At 51.4% G+C, this 20,505-nt stretch overlaps 1 protein-coding gene across 5 annotated transcripts; it reads left to right on the top strand.

Moving 5' to 3' along the window:
* The first annotated feature begins 1,951 nt into the window (after nt 1-1,951).
* CUNH1orf116 (chromosome unknown C1orf116 homolog) lies at nt 1,952-10,267 on the top strand. Of its 5 annotated transcripts, none has more exons than XM_033009577.2 (5): nt 1,952-2,648; nt 3,038-3,114; nt 5,962-6,091; nt 7,470-7,647; nt 8,156-10,267. In XM_033009577.2, the coding sequence occupies exons 3-5, from the start codon at nt 6,005-6,007 to the stop codon at nt 9,385-9,387; spliced, it is 1,497 nt and encodes a 498-aa protein (XP_032865468.2). In that variant the 5' UTR covers nt 1,952-2,648; nt 3,038-3,114; nt 5,962-6,004; the 3' UTR covers nt 9,388-10,267. The 5 variants fall into 5 exon arrangements, with proteins under 5 accessions (XP_032865468.2, XP_032865471.2, XP_032865469.2 ...); XM_033009578.2 differs by lacking the exon at nt 1,952-2,648 and adding an exon at nt 2,655-2,915; XM_033009580.2 differs by lacking the exon at nt 3,038-3,114.
* The last annotated feature ends 10,238 nt before the right edge of the window (nt 10,268-20,505 follow it).

The raw sequence follows: 20,505 nt of genomic DNA, 5'->3' as shown, positions 1-20,505 counted from the left end.
TGCGTTCGGCAGCTTTCCCTGCCTGCAGCATCAGAGGGCGGCTCTGGCTCCTGCCCCACGCAAACCCACCCGTGGGTAAGCCCTGCAAACCTCTCCCTGGCAGGGAAACTCTTTAATAAGAGGAACAAAAAGTTTTCAGTGCGCTGTTTAGAAAATTACAGCTCTTTATCATACAAATTAAAAGTCTGCCTGTGTTTTAAATCAAGCTATGCGTCCAGTTGTAAAACTGCCATCAGGTTTTTCTCTGTTTGGGACTGGGCAGAATAAAAATTACTTCAAATTGGCTGAAATCAATATTTCTTTCTCACTCCTCTGAGTCTGAGCACCAGAATGCAACAACGGAACGCAATAGGGGAGTTAACTAAATTAGGTTGTCCAAGATTGCAGTGTCCTTGTCTATTATTTTTAATTAAAGCCTTGGGGAAAACGTTGGGAACTGTATTATGCCTTGAGAGCTGACTCCTTATTTCTGATGTAGAGTTAATGCTAACCAAGCTATGGAAACAGATCACCTCAGCTCTCTAGCTCTTTTCTGTAAAGTAGGGATAATAAATACGGTTCCTTGCTCGGTTCACAGCCATATTAAGATTTAATTATTTCTCTAAACTGCTGTGTAATACTAGGTATTAACTACCTAGCATTTTTCATAATTGCTTTGCCAGCATACATACTATACGTACAATTTGGTCTAAAGAAAGTGTCCAACAGTCCTACAGAGTCAAGTAAACGTCATTACGTTAACAGGTATCTCATCGGTGACGCCGTATGGATGAGTTTCCTTCAGGGCCAGGCCTGAATCATTTGTGTTCTTTTGTTTATGAACAGGGTGAGGCACGACGGGTCTGTTAACATGCCAAAGTCCTTTCACAGCTTTGTGTAGTTTTCTTCTGCATCATTTGACTACCTGCATATACTTCATGCCGTATATATGAAATCACACTGTATTTTGGGTTGTAGCTATTTATATTTGTTGGAGGAAGAGGAACGTGGAAAAAGAACAGGTTCTTTCTGGGCATCTGATTCAGAGAAGCTCAAGACTGCTTTGAATGGATCGTGACATTTTCCTGACCTCCACGGAGCCCTGCAGGCAACAAGCTCTACCTATTTTCTTGGACAGATTTAAGTCCTTGTGGTCTCAGGACACACTTTCCCTATCCTGGAGTGGCTGCTCGTTCACCTTGTCCGAACATGCAATAAGAATTAGCTCTGGGTTTGATTTGCTCCCTTTCTTGAAGCAAGCTCTGGTGCAGGCCAGCATGGGAGAGCCGGGCTGGCCGGGGCTCTCAGGAGCTCGGGCTTGTTGGTTTGCTCCTCAGCACATGTTCCCTTTCGTAACCGCGCACAGCCGGGGCTCAGCAACGCTGGCGGGAACCGCCGTGCTTCCTGGCTCATCTGCTTTTTCTCCATCCTACCACAGTTTTAATTAACTGATGATGTTTCCACTTCCCTGTTCTTTGTAGCCCAGAACACGTGTTGCAACACAGCCTTTTTCTAAAAAAAAAAAAAAAAAAAAAAAAAATAATAAAAATCGTTGAAACATGAAAAACGTGAATGAATGTGATGACTACATCAGTTCTGGAAGTTTGCTGCAGGGCTTCTGCTTAGATATTTATAGTTACTCAGTGAGGAGCACCTTACAGAGCACATACAAGTCTATGCTGGGCGGGAGCAATGGCCTAAGCATTGTTTATCAGAGAGAAAAGTTGTAACTTTAATAGGAGCACCCAAAGTTAGGGCAATAATGAGCTGCAGCACCCCCTGGGCAGATCGGGTGCTGGGGGTCGGCATCACCCAGTGCTGCACAGGGTGCTGCAGGTGGAATAACTGGGCTCTTCTTTACCTTCCCCCTGGAGAGGGGCAGCAGATGTGACACCCTCGCCCTTGGAGGAGGGGATGCTGCTGAAGGAGGTGCCCCAGCAGCAGTTTCTGGGAAGGTGTCGGTGTGAGCAAGGAGGGTGGCTGAGGGGAAGAGGAGCCTGAGAGGTGTCTCGGGGGCTTCAGCTTTACCCAGGCTTGTGGACTGGACCTCAAGCTGACAAGCAAGAGAGATTCCAGCATTAGAGAGACAGGGAATGAACTGCAGAGGGGCTCAACGCTTGCAGGGAAGGATGGCAGGAGGGGGACCTGCAAGTCAGCAGCTGGTCAGTCCGTGCTGAACAAGCCCCAGAGCTGTGCACGACCTGGGCACCCCCTCCTCTAGCACATAAATAAAGCTTAGTGGTGAAGCTTCCCTTCTAAAACGTCTTTTTACCTGTTTTTACAAGAATTTCCTTACAGCGTACAGCAGCAGGCAGCAAACTTTTGGTCTCTGGGAAAGCTTTGGTGATATGCAAGTATATACCTGTTCCAGCAACAATCTGTGTTTTTAGAGCCAAGAAGGAACCAGATCCTATCCTGAGCTGAGGGACCTCATGCACAAAACCACCGAAGAGAATAAACCTGTTGTGGGGTAATGCCTTCAGCCTCGCACGGCGCAAACGCCCAGCAAAGGACTTAATTACTACGTACAAAGGCGCTTCGGTCAGGGCTGCGCGTTCGGCTCCTCCGCGTGTCAGCGAGCAGCTATGCGGCAGAACAGGATGTCGGATTAAGGAGTCTCCAGCGAAACCCGTGCTGAGGACATCAGAGGACACCAGCCAAGCCGGGAAGTGAGTGAGCTGGGTGGTACCGAGCGGAGCTGCCCGCAGCCTCCCGGGCACCGGTGCTGCTGCCCGCCTCTGCCTGCAGCGCGCCGGCTCAGAGCAAAGCTGCTCTCTGCGAGAGAACACAGCACGCAGGGACCCGGCCGCTTCGGGTCAGAACATGCAGGTGTTTTAGGGGCTCGGCCGTGCTGTGACCCCAGCCCGGAGCAGCGGGAAAGCTGCCTGGCATGGGGGCAAGATGAGTTTCTCTCCCCCCGGTGCAGCAGGCTGCAGGTGAGGGGCCAGGGGCTCGCCCGCGAGCGCGTATCCGCCGAGCACCCACCTGCCAAGCACCCGCGCAGCCTTATCTTCACTGGGGAGGCAAGTTAATGTGTAACCCGGCTCTGTTTGGTTAGCCCAGAAAAGCAAAGAAGTCCTGGGATAGGCACAGCCGGGACAAGGATTCGGGCAGCGTGGAACGACAGACGTCCTGGTAAAAAAAAAGAAAAAAAAATTAATAATCTATAATCTTTCTTGTCTTTTTTTTTTTTTTTTTTTTTTTTCTGTCCTTTTCCTGCTGAATGGGCTGTGGGCGAGGGGCTGAGCATCTCTGCCCGGGTGGGACACCGGGCTGTGGGTACCTTCAGGGTTACAGACGTGCTTTGCTTTAGGAAGGGTAAAGCGTGGCTCCAGCGAAGAGGGAGGAGGTGGTTTAAAGCAGCTGGTGGAAGAAAGCTGGGAAGACCAGCAGCTGCTGGTGGAGAGACTGGGAAAACTTGTGCTCAGAACAGCAAACTGCTCAGGCAACTGCTACGTGCACTTGATTTACTTGTTTAAATAGGAAGAACTAGAGATCTGCCGCCATCGTCTGCTTTCACCCTGGGGTGAGATCCGTCCCGCTGTGCTGTTGCAGAGCGGGAGCAGCTGGGATGGCACCTGCAAAAGGCATTTTGCTTTGTTTTGTAGTTCAAGCTGGCCAGGATGAAGCCCTTTGTCAGCAGCTGTAGGACAGAGGGGGCACGGCTGCTTTGCCTTCGACAGCAAAAATACTGAGGTTCTTTAATATTGCTGGAGAGCTGTGGTAGAGTGCTTGTAGTAGTACTGGGCTTAAAAGAAAGTAGCCTCTTCATATAAAGCAATTAGCATTAATTGCTACCCAGCACCTCTTTGATGTTTGAGGCCTCAGTGAGCTTTGTAAAGGACAGTTATGGCAGCTGTCACAAAAGCTGTGCAAACTGACCTTATATTTTAGATAAAAAATAGCTTCTTCTGAAAGCATTTTTAGGGGAGGGAAGATATATAGCATTGAAAAACAGCTTTTCAAGTACAATGTCTTTTATTTTAAATGCTCGGTCATATTTTTAGATTGTGGCTAAACTGCCATGTTATTCAGCAAAATGAAGAAACTGAAAAATCCTTCCAAATCATAAAACCTGGGATTTTTCAACGCTGTTTCCCCCCTCCCTTTCCCAAGTCGGATGAATGCATTAGAGCCATAATCGCATCAGAGAACTAGTGGGCAGGAAAATGAACTTCTTGTTTCTGCACAGATCCTCTCCAGCATCCAGCAAGCTCCGGGCTGAACTTTGCCTCCCCATGACCTGGGGCTCAGCGGGTGCCAAAGCCTTGGCAGCAGCTTTGTGTTTCTGCAAATGCTGTTTGAGCGGAATGAGACCAAATTATTTATTATCCCAATGGGCTGATGATGGTGGGCATCCTCCTGGAGAAATTAGCTCTGTCAAGACACCTCATTAGAGCTGGGTCATGCTGCTGCTCTCCCTCCCCGGGGGCTGCCTTGCACAGCGGACACTGGCTCCGACCAGCTGATCCAGCACAAGCAAAGAGTTTGAGCAAGATTTTCACTTCCCCAGGAGTGTTTTGCTCTCTCAAATTTGTGTGGCAGGGCAGGAGGGAGTGAGGAGCATTGCAGCAATCACAATCAAGCAGATGGTAGCCTCTTGCTGCGTGGAAGCAGATTCGTATTTCTCATTGCAAATATTCGGGTGCACAGTGAAACTGCACCACTTGCAGAAGCCTAAAAACCGCCAAACTCAGACAGTGTCTGCTTCTTGACAGCTAAAAACTCTGGCTTTAAAGTTATCCAAATTCAAAGAATCACAGGTATTGCTGTTCCAAAGCCACCTCTTAATCAAATGTAATTTAAGCAGTAAATAATGCAAAGCTGAGAACGAAATATTAAACTCCTCCTATGTGGAAGGATTGGATCCGTCAGTGTGTGGGTGTTGAAATCTGATTTTTGCGGCATATTCCAATTACAAAGGAATTCTTTCAGGGTCTAACACTGAACAAGCAGCCAATTCTGCTCACTTATCACTAGATCTAATTCCCTGATCCTGCTACAAGAAAAAAAAAGCAGCAGTGTGTTCCTGCGTGCCGTGGCCAGGTTACAGCACAAAGAGCTCCTCTGTCTTCCGATGAGCAAATCCTCTTGCGTGGGTCCGTGTGTGTTGGAGGGGGTGTTTGTTTTGCTGCTCATTAGCCTCTGCAGCCCAGCTCTTCGCTCCCGAAGAATGGGCGGTGCGCACGTAATTGGTGGTGTCAGTAAATTTTGGAAGGTTAATGCTTTACATCCATAAGTAATTATGCCTTTTGTAGGCTGCTCAGCCTCTCCCCGCAGGCAGCAGAGCTCTTGGCCACGCAGCCTGAGAGGATAACTGGCCCCTCTGCCACCCGGGATGGTCTCATTGTTGGGAACCTCCATGGCAAGTTGTTTGTCAGCCAACTGCTACCGCATTCGGGTCTCACCGGTACTGGGGGTACGGGCTGCATCCAGAGGAGCAGAGGGGGTCAGTGGGGTGCAGCCCGGGCACCTCTGTGGCCCCCCAGGAAGGGTGGCAGAGGAAGCTCCCAGCAGAGCAAGGCCGTGACTCAACAGCAGCATTTTGGGTCAACGTGTTCAGAAGTTCAAGAGCACTTCAGCTGCGTAGCTGGCAGCGGTGGAGGGAAGAGATCCCACGAGGCAGCGCTGGGACGGGATCGCTGCTGCCGAGCTCCGAGGCTGAGCTGGGCTTACAGCTTTTTCCTTCACCCAGGAACAACCTTATCCACCCCTCCAAGATGATTAGAGATGGCCACAGATGGGCAGTCCAGGGCTTACTTTAGTTCTGATTCTTGTGGGGTAAACTTCAGTTCCAAGGGTGCTTTAAAAAAGCCCAGCTGCCCCTTCTTCTGGAGAGAACAGCTTAAGACAGAGCATGTTTGCATCCATGCAGCAGCTTCACAGCCCACCTGCCCTCACTCCAGCCGAGCCAGCGTGCTTGTATCGCCCTGGGGAGGGGGGGGTCTCACAGCTTAACGCCTGTCCTTTCTTCTGTTTCAGCCAGGATCTTGCCCCCACACCAGACACTGCAGCAGCCTGTGATATGCCTAGGAAGGAGCTGGGGATGGCTGGCTGCAACTCTGGCAGCTGTGACAGCATGGTCAGCACAGCCTCCAACCACTCCCAGCGTGTAAGTAATCCTGTTGTACCCAGCCCGGCCATGGCAGGGGATCAACTCGCTCCTCTCAGCAGCTGAGGAAGGATTTTGGTCAGATGTTGGCTCGAAACTGCTCTCCATCAGTGCTTTGAAATCACCTAGGGGCCCTGAGACAGCACCATGCTAAGGGCAGCACAAGAGCCAAATTAATTCCTGCCCCAAAGCACTCCCAGACTTTGTCCTGCCACGCATGTGGCAATGATCAGGAGCCTTTGCTTCTGCAAGGTCTCCTCTGGGAAACAATACTGAGAGCGCAGCAGCTCCTGTGTTGCCTGAAGATGCGGAGACAGGTAGCGCAGGCACTGGGCAGGAGGAACCTGACAAGTTCCCCAGTGAGGAATTAGACCAGTTGGATAACTGGGTCAGACTGGCTCCAAGGGTGACTTCACCTGGAAGAGGCAGCGAGCAGTGCTCCTCCCAGCTGACAAGAGATTAATTTCCTAGTTAAGGCAGAGATGAGTTTGGACCATGGGTGTAGATGTGTAATTTTTCACTATCTGTCCATTAAAGCTTGTTTGTCTCCAAACACTGATTCCAAGATTGATGGACTAATTACATCTTGTCTGACTTAGAACATAATTGATATGCGTAAGTGCAACGCTCAGTCCCGAACAGGTTTTCCATTTGATGTATTGCAAACCAGAACCAAACCCTCTGAAATTTATTAGGGATGGAAAAACTGGTTGCAATATTGCATGGTAAAAGATTTGGATACGTGTCTTTCTGCAAAACAACTCCACCTGGGACAATTTCTCCTCTGTGCTTGTTGATCTGATGCACACTCCATCCTTTCCTGCACTTCAGTTCTTTTTGTATACTGCACATATCACCTTGTAATTTGGCACTTCCACAGCAATCATCTCATGATACTTGAAATACAACAAAAATTAAACAGGATCCTGCTGGGATATGAATGGGAGAACAAGGAGAGGGATCACCACCCTCAGATAAGCCTTCAGTATTTATGATGTTTAGGCAAGCTTCTAAGATTCAGCATTGCTGATCAGCATAGGTGTCTGTACCTATAGACCATTTAAGTTACCCAGCTGCTCATATTTCTAAGCAACCTAAAAAACATAAAAGGTAGAGGCCAAGTTTTCAAGTTGAGAATAACCCATCTTCCGATGCTCACCGTAGGATAATATGAAAATGGCTTTAAGCATATATATATATATATATATATATATATATATATATATTAGAGGAAGTTGTCTCATTTTCCAAATTTTTGAATAGTCACTGGCCAAGTCTCCTGGCCAGGAGCTGTCACAGGTCTCCTCTTAACTGCCAGGGCTGCAAATAACAACACACCTCTGTCTCTTACTTGTGCTTCTTTTTTTTCTTTTTGCAGAGCGATAACAGTTATGACTATTTATCTGTGGAAGAGAAAGAATGTTTGATGTTCTTAGAAGAAACTATTGGCTCACTGGATGCAGAAGCAGACAGCGGAGTCTCTACTGATGAGACCGACTATGTGGAGCCCTCCAAGCTGCCCAGGACATGGCCCAAGAGAGACGCTGTTCCTCGGGGTAGGCTGGAAACCCGTGTGCCAGCCCTTGTTTGCAAAGGGCCTTTCTCACTGGCGTGCATTCCCTTGGCAGGCAGGGAAGGAGCATTGCCCCAGTTTTATGCATGTGGCAAGCTAAAGCCAGCTTGTTTTCATCACCCTACGATGAGCAGTGGCTGTAGGCAGCGAGGTAGGTTGGGCACCAGCTGCATTTTCCCAGTTCTCACATGCAGGAGCTTCTAGAGAGCAAGGTCAGAACTGCAGGGCTGAGCATCTTTGTTCATGCTCCAAATGGGCTTACACTGATTAACAAGGTTCCTCATTCACCATGTGCTTTGTCAGGTACAAAGTATCCAACTTCCTTGGCAGCGACAGCATATTACCTGGGGTCAGGGTAAGCTCTCTGGGTGCAGGTACTCTGCCATGGCTGCACTGGCTTAGCAGGCGTGAAGAGGTGTGTTTTGCAAGCAGGCAGGTGTCCTGTGTCCACCTGCAGAACTGTGCATAACTTCATCTCTCTCTCTGCCTAGATTTGGAAAATGGGGCTCCCCCTCTGAGTGCAGGTCAGCAGATTGGAGCTGAACAGAAGAGTGGTAAGAGCACCTCTGCTTTCTCAAGCTCAGCTCCAGCAGCGGTTCCAAGCCCAGACTATTACAGTCTTCCAAGGAGCATTACTGTAGCAAATGCACAAAGAGCAAACGGAGCTTCTGATGGCAAAGCGACTGTCCACACAGTGGAAGAGCCAGTGCCAGCAGGTAAATCTTCAAAGGAGATGACCAAGGAGGACAGGCTTGACCAAGCCAATGCGAGAAGCCAGCTGAAGTCCCTGGAATCTTTGATTATCCAGCCTCCAGATCGCTTCCAGGATGATCTGGTGAACCATGAGTGGTCACGCAGCAATCACTCAGATGCCAAGAGGGAAACAGCCAAGGAGACCAAGACTTGGACTTCGTGGGGCCAGCCAGAGAAATCCACATTGGAAGAGGCCCCTCAGGACCCCGATGCCAAGCGTGGGCCTCCAACTGCCCCCAAACCGCGAAAGTTGCCACCAAATATTATCCTGAAAACCAGCAAAAATAGCCCAGTGCCGCTCACTGCAGAACCCAGCCAGAAGATAAAAGCACCGCCTCCATCCTCGGCCAGCTCCCAGCCCGGCTCTGCCAGTGACACCGCTGCCGAAAAGGTGAACTCGGGGCACCTCGACCCCAAAGAGAGGGAGAAAGCCCGGCGGGAGGCATTGGAGAAGCTTGGACTGTCACAAGACAGGAGGGAGCCCAGCGGCCACCTTCAACCTGCCACGCATCCCCAACCAAGGGAGATGCCATCGCCCGCCCCCGGGGAGCCTGAGGCACGCTGCGGGGCGGCGGAGGGGTCGGTGCCGGGTGGCCGGCAGATGACTTTCAAATCCAACACCCTGGAGCGCTCCGGCGTGGGGCTGAGCAGCTACATGGCCAGCACCAAGGAGCAGAGCGTCAAGACCAGCAGCTCCTTGGGCAAGATGTCCTTCATCGAGCGGCTGGCCCCGAGCTTCCTCAGGAGCAGCCGCCCCCGGCCAGCGTCCCTCGGGGCAGGGAAGGACTTTGCAGGTCTGAAAGAGCTCGGGCAGGTGGAGCAGGAGAAGAGCAGCAAGCGGCGATCCCACCCACTGCAGAGCTTCCCCAGGCCACCCCGTTCCTGCGTCAGTGTGAAGATTTCACCCAAGGGCACGACCGATGAGAACCGGCGAGAGGCACTGAAGAAGCTCGGCTTGCTGAAGGAATAGCTCTGTGGGCAGTGGGGCTGCTGGAAAAGGGGCTTCTCACCCCCGATCCAGATGCCTCCGCTGCCTGTCCTCAGGCAGCGCAACCATAAGCATCTTCTGCTGCAATCTCCTGCCCCAGCATCTCGTGAGGGGTAGTGCAAGAGGCATTTGGAGCTTCACAGCAAAGAAGTAACACCACGTGTACATAATATTTTGTATATAGCAAGTGTATATGAGCTATTTATATAAAGCACCACTCAGCATGTGGATGGGGCATGTTCTCCTACAAGGTCTTTAATGCATTTAGGGATTCATCAAAACAGGGAAGTCATGGAATCGGGGGGTTGGCTTATTTTAAAAGGGGTTGCCCATGGATAAAGCATCTCTGGGAAGAACTGCAGGACTCTGCTGCCCCTTTAGGATTTTATGGTTTTTGTTAACTTGATCAAAGTCTGAGGCCTGAGCACTCACCCACCCCCTGCAAGTGCCTCCCCAAAGCCACCACTGCCACATACAAAACTGTCAGACCAAGAGGCACTGGGGGGGCTCGGGGCGCTCCCCCCCGTGCACGAGTGCTCCTCGTGCAGCGCCTGCACGGACGTGCCGCCGCCTCCCCGCTGCTCTGCTCTCGCAGCCACCCTGACAACCTGGAGGTAGCGCTCCGAAGACGCACAAACATCCGCCTTCATCATGAAGCGACCGTTAAGAAGTGGCAGCCCATGGGTTGGTGGCAGAACCAAAAGTGCTGCCCAAAACGAGGGATGCAAGTCTGAGACTACGCCATTTCATTCCCTTTCGAGCTCTCCTCACATCCTTCAGACCCAGCTGATGCTGTTAACATTTATGCTGCACACCTTTTCAGGAAGGTGGCTTATTTCTGTAATAAACTTGTAAACGATCAGAAAACGACTGTGTAGTACAGATTTGTTGTAGTCAAAGCCCTGGTAAATCTAAACAGTAAGTTTTAGCCTTCAATGGTCTTGTCTTGAGGACTGTGACCCAGACAGCAGCCAGGCGTTGCAAGTGATGAGATCTGAACCAGAGACTTGGGCCTCTTGCAGTCCAGGACCCACACACGATGGGATTTTGTGTAAGCGCTTGCAGTGCAATAAGCAAAGTCCTCCATGGCACTGCCATACTGGGACAGGTGACACGGGACCTGCTGCTGCTCCAACAGATCCCTTCCAGGCTGCACCACCTCCTGGGTCTGTCGGGACATCTCCCACAGCAGCTGTGTTAGTTGAAAAGCCGCACTAACAGTTTAGCTTTAAAGGATCATTTTATTTTCTTCACCAAAAAAACCTTTCATGCAATCCTGACTTTCAGTGTTGGACACCTGGAGAGAGTCTCTGCTAATAAAGCAAGCGCTTTTGTACCTAACAAGCAATTTAATTTCAAAATTAATGTGGGCTTTCTTTAGAGAGAGGGGCTGACCCATGGAGGAAATTGCACTAAACAATTTACTGACATTAATTAACTGCTTGCAGAATTAAGATGAAGTTGCACTCAATCATTTTCATCACTGACCTTGCAGTACAATTGGCTTTTCAAGACAGCGTTGTGAATACAAAACAGGCTTTTACTGACAAAACCCAGAGCCAGGCTTCTAATTCCTCTCGAAACAGGCATCAGCAGAGCTTTGGTTTTGCATGGAAAAAAGGGGAGGGCACCCCCCTGATAAAGCTGCATCATATCACAAACCCCCGCATAAAAGGTGTGCACGAGTGGAAGGAATAGTCCTGACCCACATAAAGAAGCCAACAAATGCGTGACAGTGATGTCCGATTAGCTACGCTTCACAAAAGCTGGGAAACGCCTGTTTGTAAAGCGATTCGCTAAATTTAGTTTTGGGCTGATGAGCAGTAATGCAAACCTGTACATTGGGGAGGCAACCAGGAGCAGCCGCATGGGCTAAGGTCTGACCAAAGCTCAGCAAACACCGTGCTATGTATACTTTGTCCCCGAAGAGCGAAGGAGCCTGGGAGGATTTTATCTCCCCCAGCCTGAGCCCAGCACCTCCTTTCAAGCCTGGAGCTGGCTCAGCAGCAGCCGGGCAGGACTGGCAAACCGCTGCGTGGTTGCACACCGTGGGTGACAACCGCAGCCCAGAGCCCCTTGACCTGGGGCAGGGGTGGCTGTGCCACGTGCCTGGGGCATCGCCAGCGGCTTAAGGGGTTTGGAGGGGGGGGGTTAGGCAGGATTAAGGTGAGAACCTGTCCCAGTACGAGTGGGTCATAATAAACACAGCCAGAGCTGGGGTCCCCCCTGTGCAACCTGGTGCACGGGGCCTCAGGAAGGTGCCTCTGGGCTAATGCATGGCCAAAGAGCAAGGGGGCTGCTCTGTGCTTACAAACACACCGTCCTTCCCCCTCTTCCCCCAGCTGCCTGCTTGCTCCTCGGGGCCTGGGCCACCCTGGCCGAAGCAGGAGGCAGAAAGAGCGGCTTGGTTTTCAGAACCCGCTCCCAGACTCTGCAAAAAGCTCCGTGGAGCTAAGAGGTGGCCATGCTCCCCTGCGAGAGCAGGATGCACCCATCGGTATCAGGGCTTGACTCTGGGTGGCACCAAGCAGGGTCATGTGTCTGCTCTTGCGTAAGGTCCCAGCACAGGAGTCACGCAGCCCGCGGGGATAAACACCTTCATTTCTAATGGCTGCAAATGTACCCAGCCTGTAAAATGTCGTATTTTGCTTGCAGGATTAAACAGCAACGCCTGCTTTTGGAACGGGGCTTGCCCGTGGTGAGTGACTCAACCCAGAGGGCCCAGCAGCAGCAGAAGCACTTCACCCCGTGGAAAGGGGCAGATCTGGAGTTCATTCCCAGAGAAATGACCTTGATCTGTGGCTGTCAATTTATTCTCTTTTGTTTCCGTTTCATACCAACCAGGCCATATACACAACTACTGTTAATGAACATTGCTGCACCGACTCATAGCATACTAAGAAATCTTTGAAAATGAGATTTCTACTAGGAAGTATAATGAAAACTTCGCTTTCATGCTTGACATGTATGTTAAACTGTAGTACTCCCTAGTTTTGACTAAAGCCAAAGATTTTAAGAGAACCCTTTGTCTCCAAAATACCTGTTTTTAAGAGAAGTTAAGATTCTGTTTCAGGCAAAAAATGCTTTGAGAGAGATCTTAATACTCTCCTCCTTTCCCATTAGATAAACAAGGTGAGATTTCCTTTGAGACTGCAAGTCCTTTATCTACATTATGCAAGAGATGTGCAGCAGGACAGAGCATTAAGTAGCATAATGCTGGAATCAGCAGCAGGCAAAACGAGTGGTCAGAGGAAAGGAGCACGTGGATGAAAATACACCACTAAACCACGCAAGAGCTGGCTTCAGAGGGCTTCCCTCAGAGCTTAATCTTGTATCCTCCTCAACTCTTTCATTCATACCATGCTCTTGCTGCCTTTAAAGTCAATCATTTACACTTGAAAGCCTACGAGCTCTGGAAGGGCAGCGCTGGGTGGGAACCTCTCCTGCTGCCTGTCTGCACATCAGGCGGGTTGGAGCCTGCCAGCTCACACGGGCAGCGCCAGGTATCCCCACTTTTGTTTGCAGGAGGAGCCAGGAAGCAGCATCAGTCACAGCAGCCCTACATTTACAGTCACCTGGATAACTGCTCCCCAGCCCTGGCCTGCTGGAGCACTCCCTCCTCGCCAGGCAGCGAGGACCACAAGGAGCAAAGCTCTCCTGCTCTGACGTAGCCCACAATCCATAGACACAAAGGAAGAGATTTACCTTCGCTGTAGCCCAACCTGCATCTCGCATCAGCAGAATCTCCAGCAACATGCTGTTCCTTGTCCGAGTGCCAGTGGGATCCCCACCATCACCTGATGGAGCAGCAGCCAAGCCAGCCCCAGTTTGCAGACTGGCAGGAGCCCAAGGTGGGTGGTGAGCCTCTCTTTTATAAGGGGAGAGGCTGGTGGGCACTGAGCTGAGCAACTGACTGCCCCAGCTGGGCTCCATCGGCACGGACACAGCTGATGCGAGGAGCTGCTCCCCTCACAGAGACAAGGGAAAGGCTGCTCCTGCCTCGTAAAACCTATTAATGGCATTTGGGGGGGGCTGGGAGGTGGTCGAGGGACAAGCAAGAACAGAAGTAAAATCTACCTCCGCATTCAGCCAGACTTCAGCCGAGTTCCCAGGCTCTTGTCTGGCTATCTCTGAAAGCAGACTTTGTACTACTTAATTCTGCGCATAATTTCCTTGATTTGTGCCCAGAAGGCAAAAGCATGGCAGACCCTAGCCAAAAAATCAGTCATGAAGAGAGATCATAATATTTCAGAAATAACCTGAAGAATTGGTAAATGTACCCTCAGTGCCTTAATGCAGATTATACGGACTGTGTTTATGTGGTGCAACAGTGTTAGAAAAGACCCAAAGAAAACACTCAGCTTCGCATTTTGCATGGAATATTCATCTACTTCTTAAGTATCAGTCCCATACTGGCTCAGACATATCATTTCCATGTCTACATGAGCCTGTCAAGACCTACTATCCCAATTAAAAGCATTCTTGCGCACATCTTTCATTACAAAGATCAAATTCAGGAGAAGTGGTTTGTTAAATTCTGGCGGTATCAAAGAACATCAGCTGTACTGGGCCACAGCCTCCAGGAGAGATTGGTCGTCTTAATAATAGACTTTGTGACCGTGCAGCAGCTTCGGTGTGGGTGTCAGCAGGGAGCCCCGGGGCTGGCGCTCCCATGGGAGGTCGGGGAGGTGGGTTGGTTACTGCTGGCCCAACACGTCTCCAGCTGGAGAACATCAAAGCTGGGCTGTGAGAGCCAGGGACCCGCTGGAGCTGCTCCAGCTCTGTGGGAGAGGACTGTAGATGGCCGAGGGTTTTCAACCACGGCCCAGAAGGGTTTGGGCAGTAGCCGGTAGCTGAGGATCAGCCTTTTCCCTGCTCACGTCCAGATGGAGAGAAGGACCTTCTCCAAGTTCAACTACTCTGACAAAAAGGAGGGATAAATCACTCCCGTTTCAAGGAGTATTGCATCTCTCCCTGTTTCGTAAAGTCACCGGGATAATCTCTATGCTTTACCCAATCCGCCCAGTTTCTCTTCCATTTGGTGCTTTGTGTCGGTGCTCACAGCAGTGCATGACAAATGGAGGAGGCGGGGGGGAATGCTCCTGTGCTGGTGCAATGGCACTTGGTATTCCTGTTGCCCCAGCCGCATAAATGACCACACAAGGAGGAAGGCAATGGGACCCGGACCCTGGGTCTGCACGGGACTCATCCACCTGCGTGCTGTGTTTAATACAAGAGGCTGCTGCTTCAGCTGAACTTCTGGGCGATGCCTTAATCCCTGTAGGCATGCTGAAAAACTGTGAGCTTCTTGGTGGTTGTGATAAACTAAGGCTTGGCAGAAGTGCTGCTGGGGTTCAGCTTGTGTCACCCTGTCCCAGGTCCCCGCGCCCCAAGGCCAGACACAGAGCTGAGCCCAGCCTGTTCATCAGCCCCGAACATCACAGGGGCTTCCCTCCAATTACGCCAACCAACCACAGCAAGTCCTGGTCATTTACAGTTATTAATCATGAAAAAACAGTGTGGCAGACCCACAAGCACAGGAACAACATTCCCTGAAAATTGGTGTCCTCTTAACTCCCCTCAGCCAAGGGTTAGCTGATGTACAGAGCTGTCCCGTCATGTTAAAAGGTGACTGTGCAGTGGGTGAACTCAGGTGAATCTGAGTTCAGCTCAGATCAACACCAGGAGCGGCCCGGCTGATGCCTGCCCATGTCCAGGACAATCTAGTGCAGGATTTGACACAATATACTCTGCGTTTCTTTCCATTAGCTTTTTTCCTGTTCTTTATTTCTGGTGGAATTTTAAAAGAAAAAGGCAGCCGTACCCCCAAACCTTGTCACCGCCACTCCCACGTGTGCGGTGCTTAGCACTGGAGAACTAACGACCTGCAGATACAGAAATGCCAGACAGCAAAGACGAGCTCCACCAAACACATTCAAACCTTTTAGCACCAACTCCTGCTCTGTCCAAACGACCAGGGTTTTCCTGGTTTGGGTTTGCTTTGCTTTATTTGCCAGCAATGCAAATTTACCTGATATCTTAAAACCAAACTAAATCCAATGTTCCTCATTCCTGTTCTTAAAGCCTGTGCTCTGGCTCTGCCACAGCAACCACGGGCTCAGCCTCAGCGAGCTGCTGGGCTGCCCTTGGCAGGGGTTGAGTACGCTCCTGCTTCCCAGGCACCTCAGCTATTCCTTGTTTCCAAATCCCCTTTAATTTTGAAGCCCAATAACAGACAGAAAGGGTCACTGTTGTTCCTTGCACCCGGGTTTATACGTGGAGATAACATATCTGGCTCATTCCACTAACACTGCCCTCCCTAGAGTTTAATCATTAACTCCTACGGGCACTGCAGAGCAAGTCACGATTTATTAACACCGACTCTGGCTGCAGACAAGCTGTGCTGGGATGCTGACAGCACCCTCCACAACTGCACATTGGGAAAATACGTGGGCCCAGAGCCCCGGCACGGTGCCCGGTGCTGCGCGGTGCCCGCCGTGCTGCTCGCTTGCACTGGTCGCAGAGAAGAGATTCACCAGCCAGCGCTCATTTGTTATAGAAGGAAGAGAAATTTCCTTTAACAAGCATAGCCCAGAAGAATGAATTCTGTAACTTGGCTGAAAGTTAACTCTCCTCTAACAACAGGAGAAGGTGCAGGGCTGTGGTGCTTCCCCACAACGAATTCTTTCCACGTGCTGCCATCGCTACTTCCCTGCGGAGCCATCCTCCTCGCTGCCTCCTGCTCCCTCCTGCTTTGTGATGATGAGATTTTTTTGATGATGAGAAAATGGCCTTTGTTGCTTCCAGCGCTGCTGCCCCTGCTGAATTTATTTGCTTTTTTGTTTAAAGGAGGTAGGGTCCCCACATCTCTGTGCTCCAAAATCCAGGGCTGGCTTGGGACACCTGGGGACCTTCTGCAGAGACCAAGATGAGCATTCCCACCCTGGGTGGGTGAGGAAGCAGCACACGGTGGTGGTGGTGCCGCGGGTCAGGTTGCTTGTTACTAACCTTTGGAATCAGCTCTGTCAAAGGCAATCTGCCTCCACCCAAAATATCTTGCCACCTCATTGCTCTTCAGACCAACTCGGGATGTAGTACCTGGCCCGACGGGCTCCTCTCAGGAGAGCTCGTTTGACAGCAATCCCACTGCTCCTGCCTTTGATCTCTCCCCGCTGAGGCAGAAGGTCCCCCTCCTAAAACACGGCGCTGCGTGGCGTGGCTCCCCTGTTTCTCCCAGTTGTCCAGCAATTCTGCTCCTTTCTATCTGCACACTGGGCTCTGGCATCTGCAGGGGGATGTAACAATCCCAAACTGCATTCATCACCTTTTGTAAGGAGCCCCGGGGGATGCCAGACACTGGTGGCTCACTGCGTGGGGGGCAGCAGGTTTTGTGTACCCATGTGATGTCCTTTGGACATTCCCAAGCACAAATCCAGGCTGGGCAAGGAGTGCATTGAGAGCAGCCCTGTGGAGAAGGACCTGGGGGGGTTGGTGGGTGGAAAACTGCCCGTGAGGCAGCACCATGTGCTCCCAGCCCAGAACCCACCCGTGGCCTGGGCTGCAGCCAGAGCAGGGGGGGCAGCAGGGCCAGGGAGGGGATTCTCCCCCTCTGCTCCGCTCTGGGGAGACCCCCCTGCAGTGCTGGGGCCAGCTCGGGGACCCCCAACAGCAGAAGGACACGGAGCTGCTCGAGCGGGGCCAGAGGAGGCCACGGAGATGCTGGGGGGGCTGGAGCAGCTCCCCTGGGGGGCCGGGCTGAGAGAGTTGGGGGGGTTCAGCCTGGAGAAGAGAAGGCTCCGGGGAGCCCTTCGAGCGGCCTCCCAGGGCTTAAAGGGGGGGCAGGAAAGGTGGGGAGGGACTCTGGATCAGGGGGTGTGGGTAGGATGAGGGGTGACGGTTTTAAACTGAAAGAGGGCAGATTTAGGTGAGATCTAAGGGAGAAATTCTTCCCTGTGGGGGAGGCGCTGGCCCAGGGTGCCCAGAGCAGCTGTGGGTGCCCCCTCCCTGGAAGGGTTCAAGGCCAGGTTGGACGGGGCTGGGAGCCCCCTGGGCTGGGGGAAGGGGGCCCTGCCCGGGGCAGGGGGGGGCACTGGGGGGTCTTTAAGGTCCCTTCCAACCCAAACCGTTCTGTGAGACTGTGATTCCTCTCAGAGCCTCCTCTCCCTAGGTCCTTCATGCGAGCAGCAGATCCCTGCCACCCCCTCGGGATGCGCGGCGGGTGACCGGCGGTGACACGGACGCGGGGTGGCAGTGCGCGCCCGGGGAGCGCAGCCCAGCTCCGCCGCCGCCCCTCACCGCGGCCTCGGGCCTTTGGGGCAGGGCCACTGCGGGGTGGGGACGGGCAGAACCTCTGCAAGGGGTGCTGCTGCGGGGGGATTTCCACCCCGGGGGCCGGTAGATGCGAGGGGGCTTGCTGCTGGCAGCGGGAACGGGGTGCTCTCCTTTGGGGTGCGGCGGGGTCAACCCCCACCCTTACTCGCAAGGTAAATAATAAATTAAATAATGCCCAGGGGTGGTCCTGCCCCTGTGTGCCCTTATCCTGCTCAGACCTGCACCCAAGGGCTGAGACTGGCAGGGATGTGGACAAGGCAGAGCTGCCCACACTTACCCAGGCAAGGCAACTTCACCTTTCCTCGTACTAAGGTCATAAAAATACTTTAGGAAGAGAGAAGAGAAAGCAGGATATATGGTAATTAACACAGTACCACAGTTAAAATGAATTATTAACACTGCTGCGGAGGTAGAGAGGCTTTGCCTTCTAGGAAGCAATAAAACAATTACGAGAACAACCTTTGGGCACACAGAACACTTCCCAAACGTGGGGCACAAATTTGCCCCCAAAAGCCCTTTGGTGTGTCCCCAGAGCGGAGGTGTCCCCAGGGTGGTGGCAGGTCCCCGCAGCGCTTGGTCTGCCCGTCCTCAGCACCCCGCTGCGGGCGCCCGCTTTACCCCGACGGCAGCACGGGGGGTCCTGTGGTGACACTGCTGCTGGGCTGGGCGAGGACACCTGGGGTCACCGGTCTGCTGGAGACCCCTCTTGCCCCACGGTGAGGTTTTCCTGCAGGACAAGGACCACCAGCTCAGCTCTGGTTCCCAGCTCACCCTTGCAAACCCCTCTCTGCCTCGCAGAAGCAGCCCCAGCTCCGCTTTTCCTCTGGGTCCTTGAACACCAATCTGCCGAGGCATCTGCTGAGCGCTGAAGGAAGGAGCTGCACCCCAAACCATCAGCTCCCCTTTCAGCATCGCTCGTCAGGGTCTCCCTGGAGGGGGGCTTTGTCAGGGCTTTCAGACTGAACATTTCAGCCACATCTGCAACATGGAGAAATGACACTGAGCTGTCTCAGTCTTATCAGTTTTGTATATCACAGCTTATCGCTAATACAGGGGCAATCCAATTGCTTTGCTACCGATGGGGTAATAAATGTCCTTAGATGGATTAGTTCTGCTGAATCCTAATCAATATGGGGAAGTTTATTGCACAGGCTTGGTACAAAACATCAACAATTACTGCAATATAAGTAATCACATTATGATAAAGAAAGCAAAACTGCTCAACAGAGATTTGTCTACATCCAGAGAGATTCCAAAGTGCTTCAATGATTGACTTACACAAAACACAATCTGTCTTCAAAGCATGTCTGCACACCAGGAAGGCAGGAGCGGGACCTTTAGACCCCACCAGCGCACCACCAGGTCAGAACAAAGTGATTTCTCTCCGCTCTCCCGGGAGCACTCCGAAGCGCACGCCGCTTCTCGCACGGTGAGTGTTACCCTGCAAACCCTGGCGATACGCAGAGTGCTGGGACCAGCCCAGGGCCTTCTCAGAAGTGGATTTTTTTTCAACCAATCATTTTGATTTGAAGGAAAACCACACAAAAGTCCCTCACAATAACACAACTGTTACTATGCCTACATAGTTTTGAAGTAACTATCACCATGTCTACGCTTCTCTCAATTAAGATTATTTGGTTAATGCAAAAGAAGAATTCTCTGTGTGTGCATGAACAAACTGCCCTTAGTTACATCTGCAGATCCTGTGAGGCAACGAGCATGGCCATTATCTGAGAACAAACCACAGCTGCAAACGATGCACATGCCCCAAACACGCCTGGGTTTTGGTTGTCCCTGTGCAGAGCTCTGGCTTTGGTGGTGGATGATGGTGCCTCTCCTGTGGCACCGCAACCCACCAGCTGACAAATTTTAAGTACGCAATGGTTAAAATGCAGCAAGATTAAATTTAGAGAGAAATTAATCACCACAAAATGGCAATTTATGGAGCAAGCTTAAAGATATTTTCAGGCAAAAATCCTGTGCCTTAGTGGTACACTGACTTGTTTTTTCAGCTTTGATCTATCTAGCTGCCTGCCAATTCAGCTCAATCAGGCCATGCCGCAGCGATCTGATACGGCCGTGCTAATGGGAGAAATTAATAACAAACTGCCTTCCTGGGAATTACAGCAGGAATGCGTGCAAATATTTATCTCTGTGGAACTGGGTTGTGCTTGTTGGGTAACACACAAGCCACTGGGGACCACCGGTGCCCTGAGCTTCCCAGTACCAGTTCCTGGCCACTTCCAGACCTCGCAGGGGGATTGTCACACTGGAGGAGAAAATTGCAGCGAGAGTCACGAGGCAACTCTGTGGGCTGAAGCAGGGGCTGGCAGAGCAGGAGAACAACCAGCCAAGCCAACCCTTAAGCAGGAGCCTAAACATTGATTTGATAGAACTGCAGAGGGTTACCAGAGCTTTGGTGGTGGTGAAGGTGATGTCCTTGTGGAGGAGGCACCCGAGCATGCTCTGAAATGCAGAGCAGGTGTTACAGGGAAGAAAAAAAACAGCTTAAAAAATGGTGTTTGTTGGTTCAGCAGCACTTGTACCAGCATGACATTATCACTTGCTTCGTTCTCATTTCAGGGACTGTTTTATAAAAGTCTTTAAAGCAGAAACCGTGTTGTTGTCCTGTATTCATAAAGAGTAGGGGATCAAAAGACAGGGGTGAGCTATGTAAAGCATTCAGGTTCATTCAAACCACAGAAGTTTGAGGAAATATGCACAAAGTTCTTACTTTATGTGAAGTTCTGCCTGGAAGTGGTTCACAGC

This window comes from Tyto alba, unplaced genomic scaffold (genome assembly GCF_018691265.1).
Source record: "Tyto alba isolate M040663 unplaced genomic scaffold, T.alba_DEE_v4.0 Super-Scaffold_30, whole genome shotgun sequence".
Taxonomy (NCBI): Eukaryota; Metazoa; Chordata; class Aves; order Strigiformes; family Tytonidae; genus Tyto; species Tyto alba.
This window is presented reverse-complemented; position numbering and strand designations above follow the sequence as displayed.

Bases quoted from the DNA above. Each gene is read 5' to 3' on its own strand.
- CUNH1orf116 (XM_033009576.2), top strand. From the start codon at position 4,831: ATGTGGAAGGATTGGATCCGTCAGTGT. The intron at 6,092-7,469 runs GTAAGTAATCCT...TTCTTTTTGCAG, and splicing joins CCTCCAACCACTCCCAGCGT to AGCGATAACAGTTATGACTA. The intron at 7,648-8,155 runs GTAGGCTGGAAA...CTCTCTGCCTAG, and splicing joins GAGAGACGCTGTTCCTCGGG to ATTTGGAAAATGGGGCTCCC.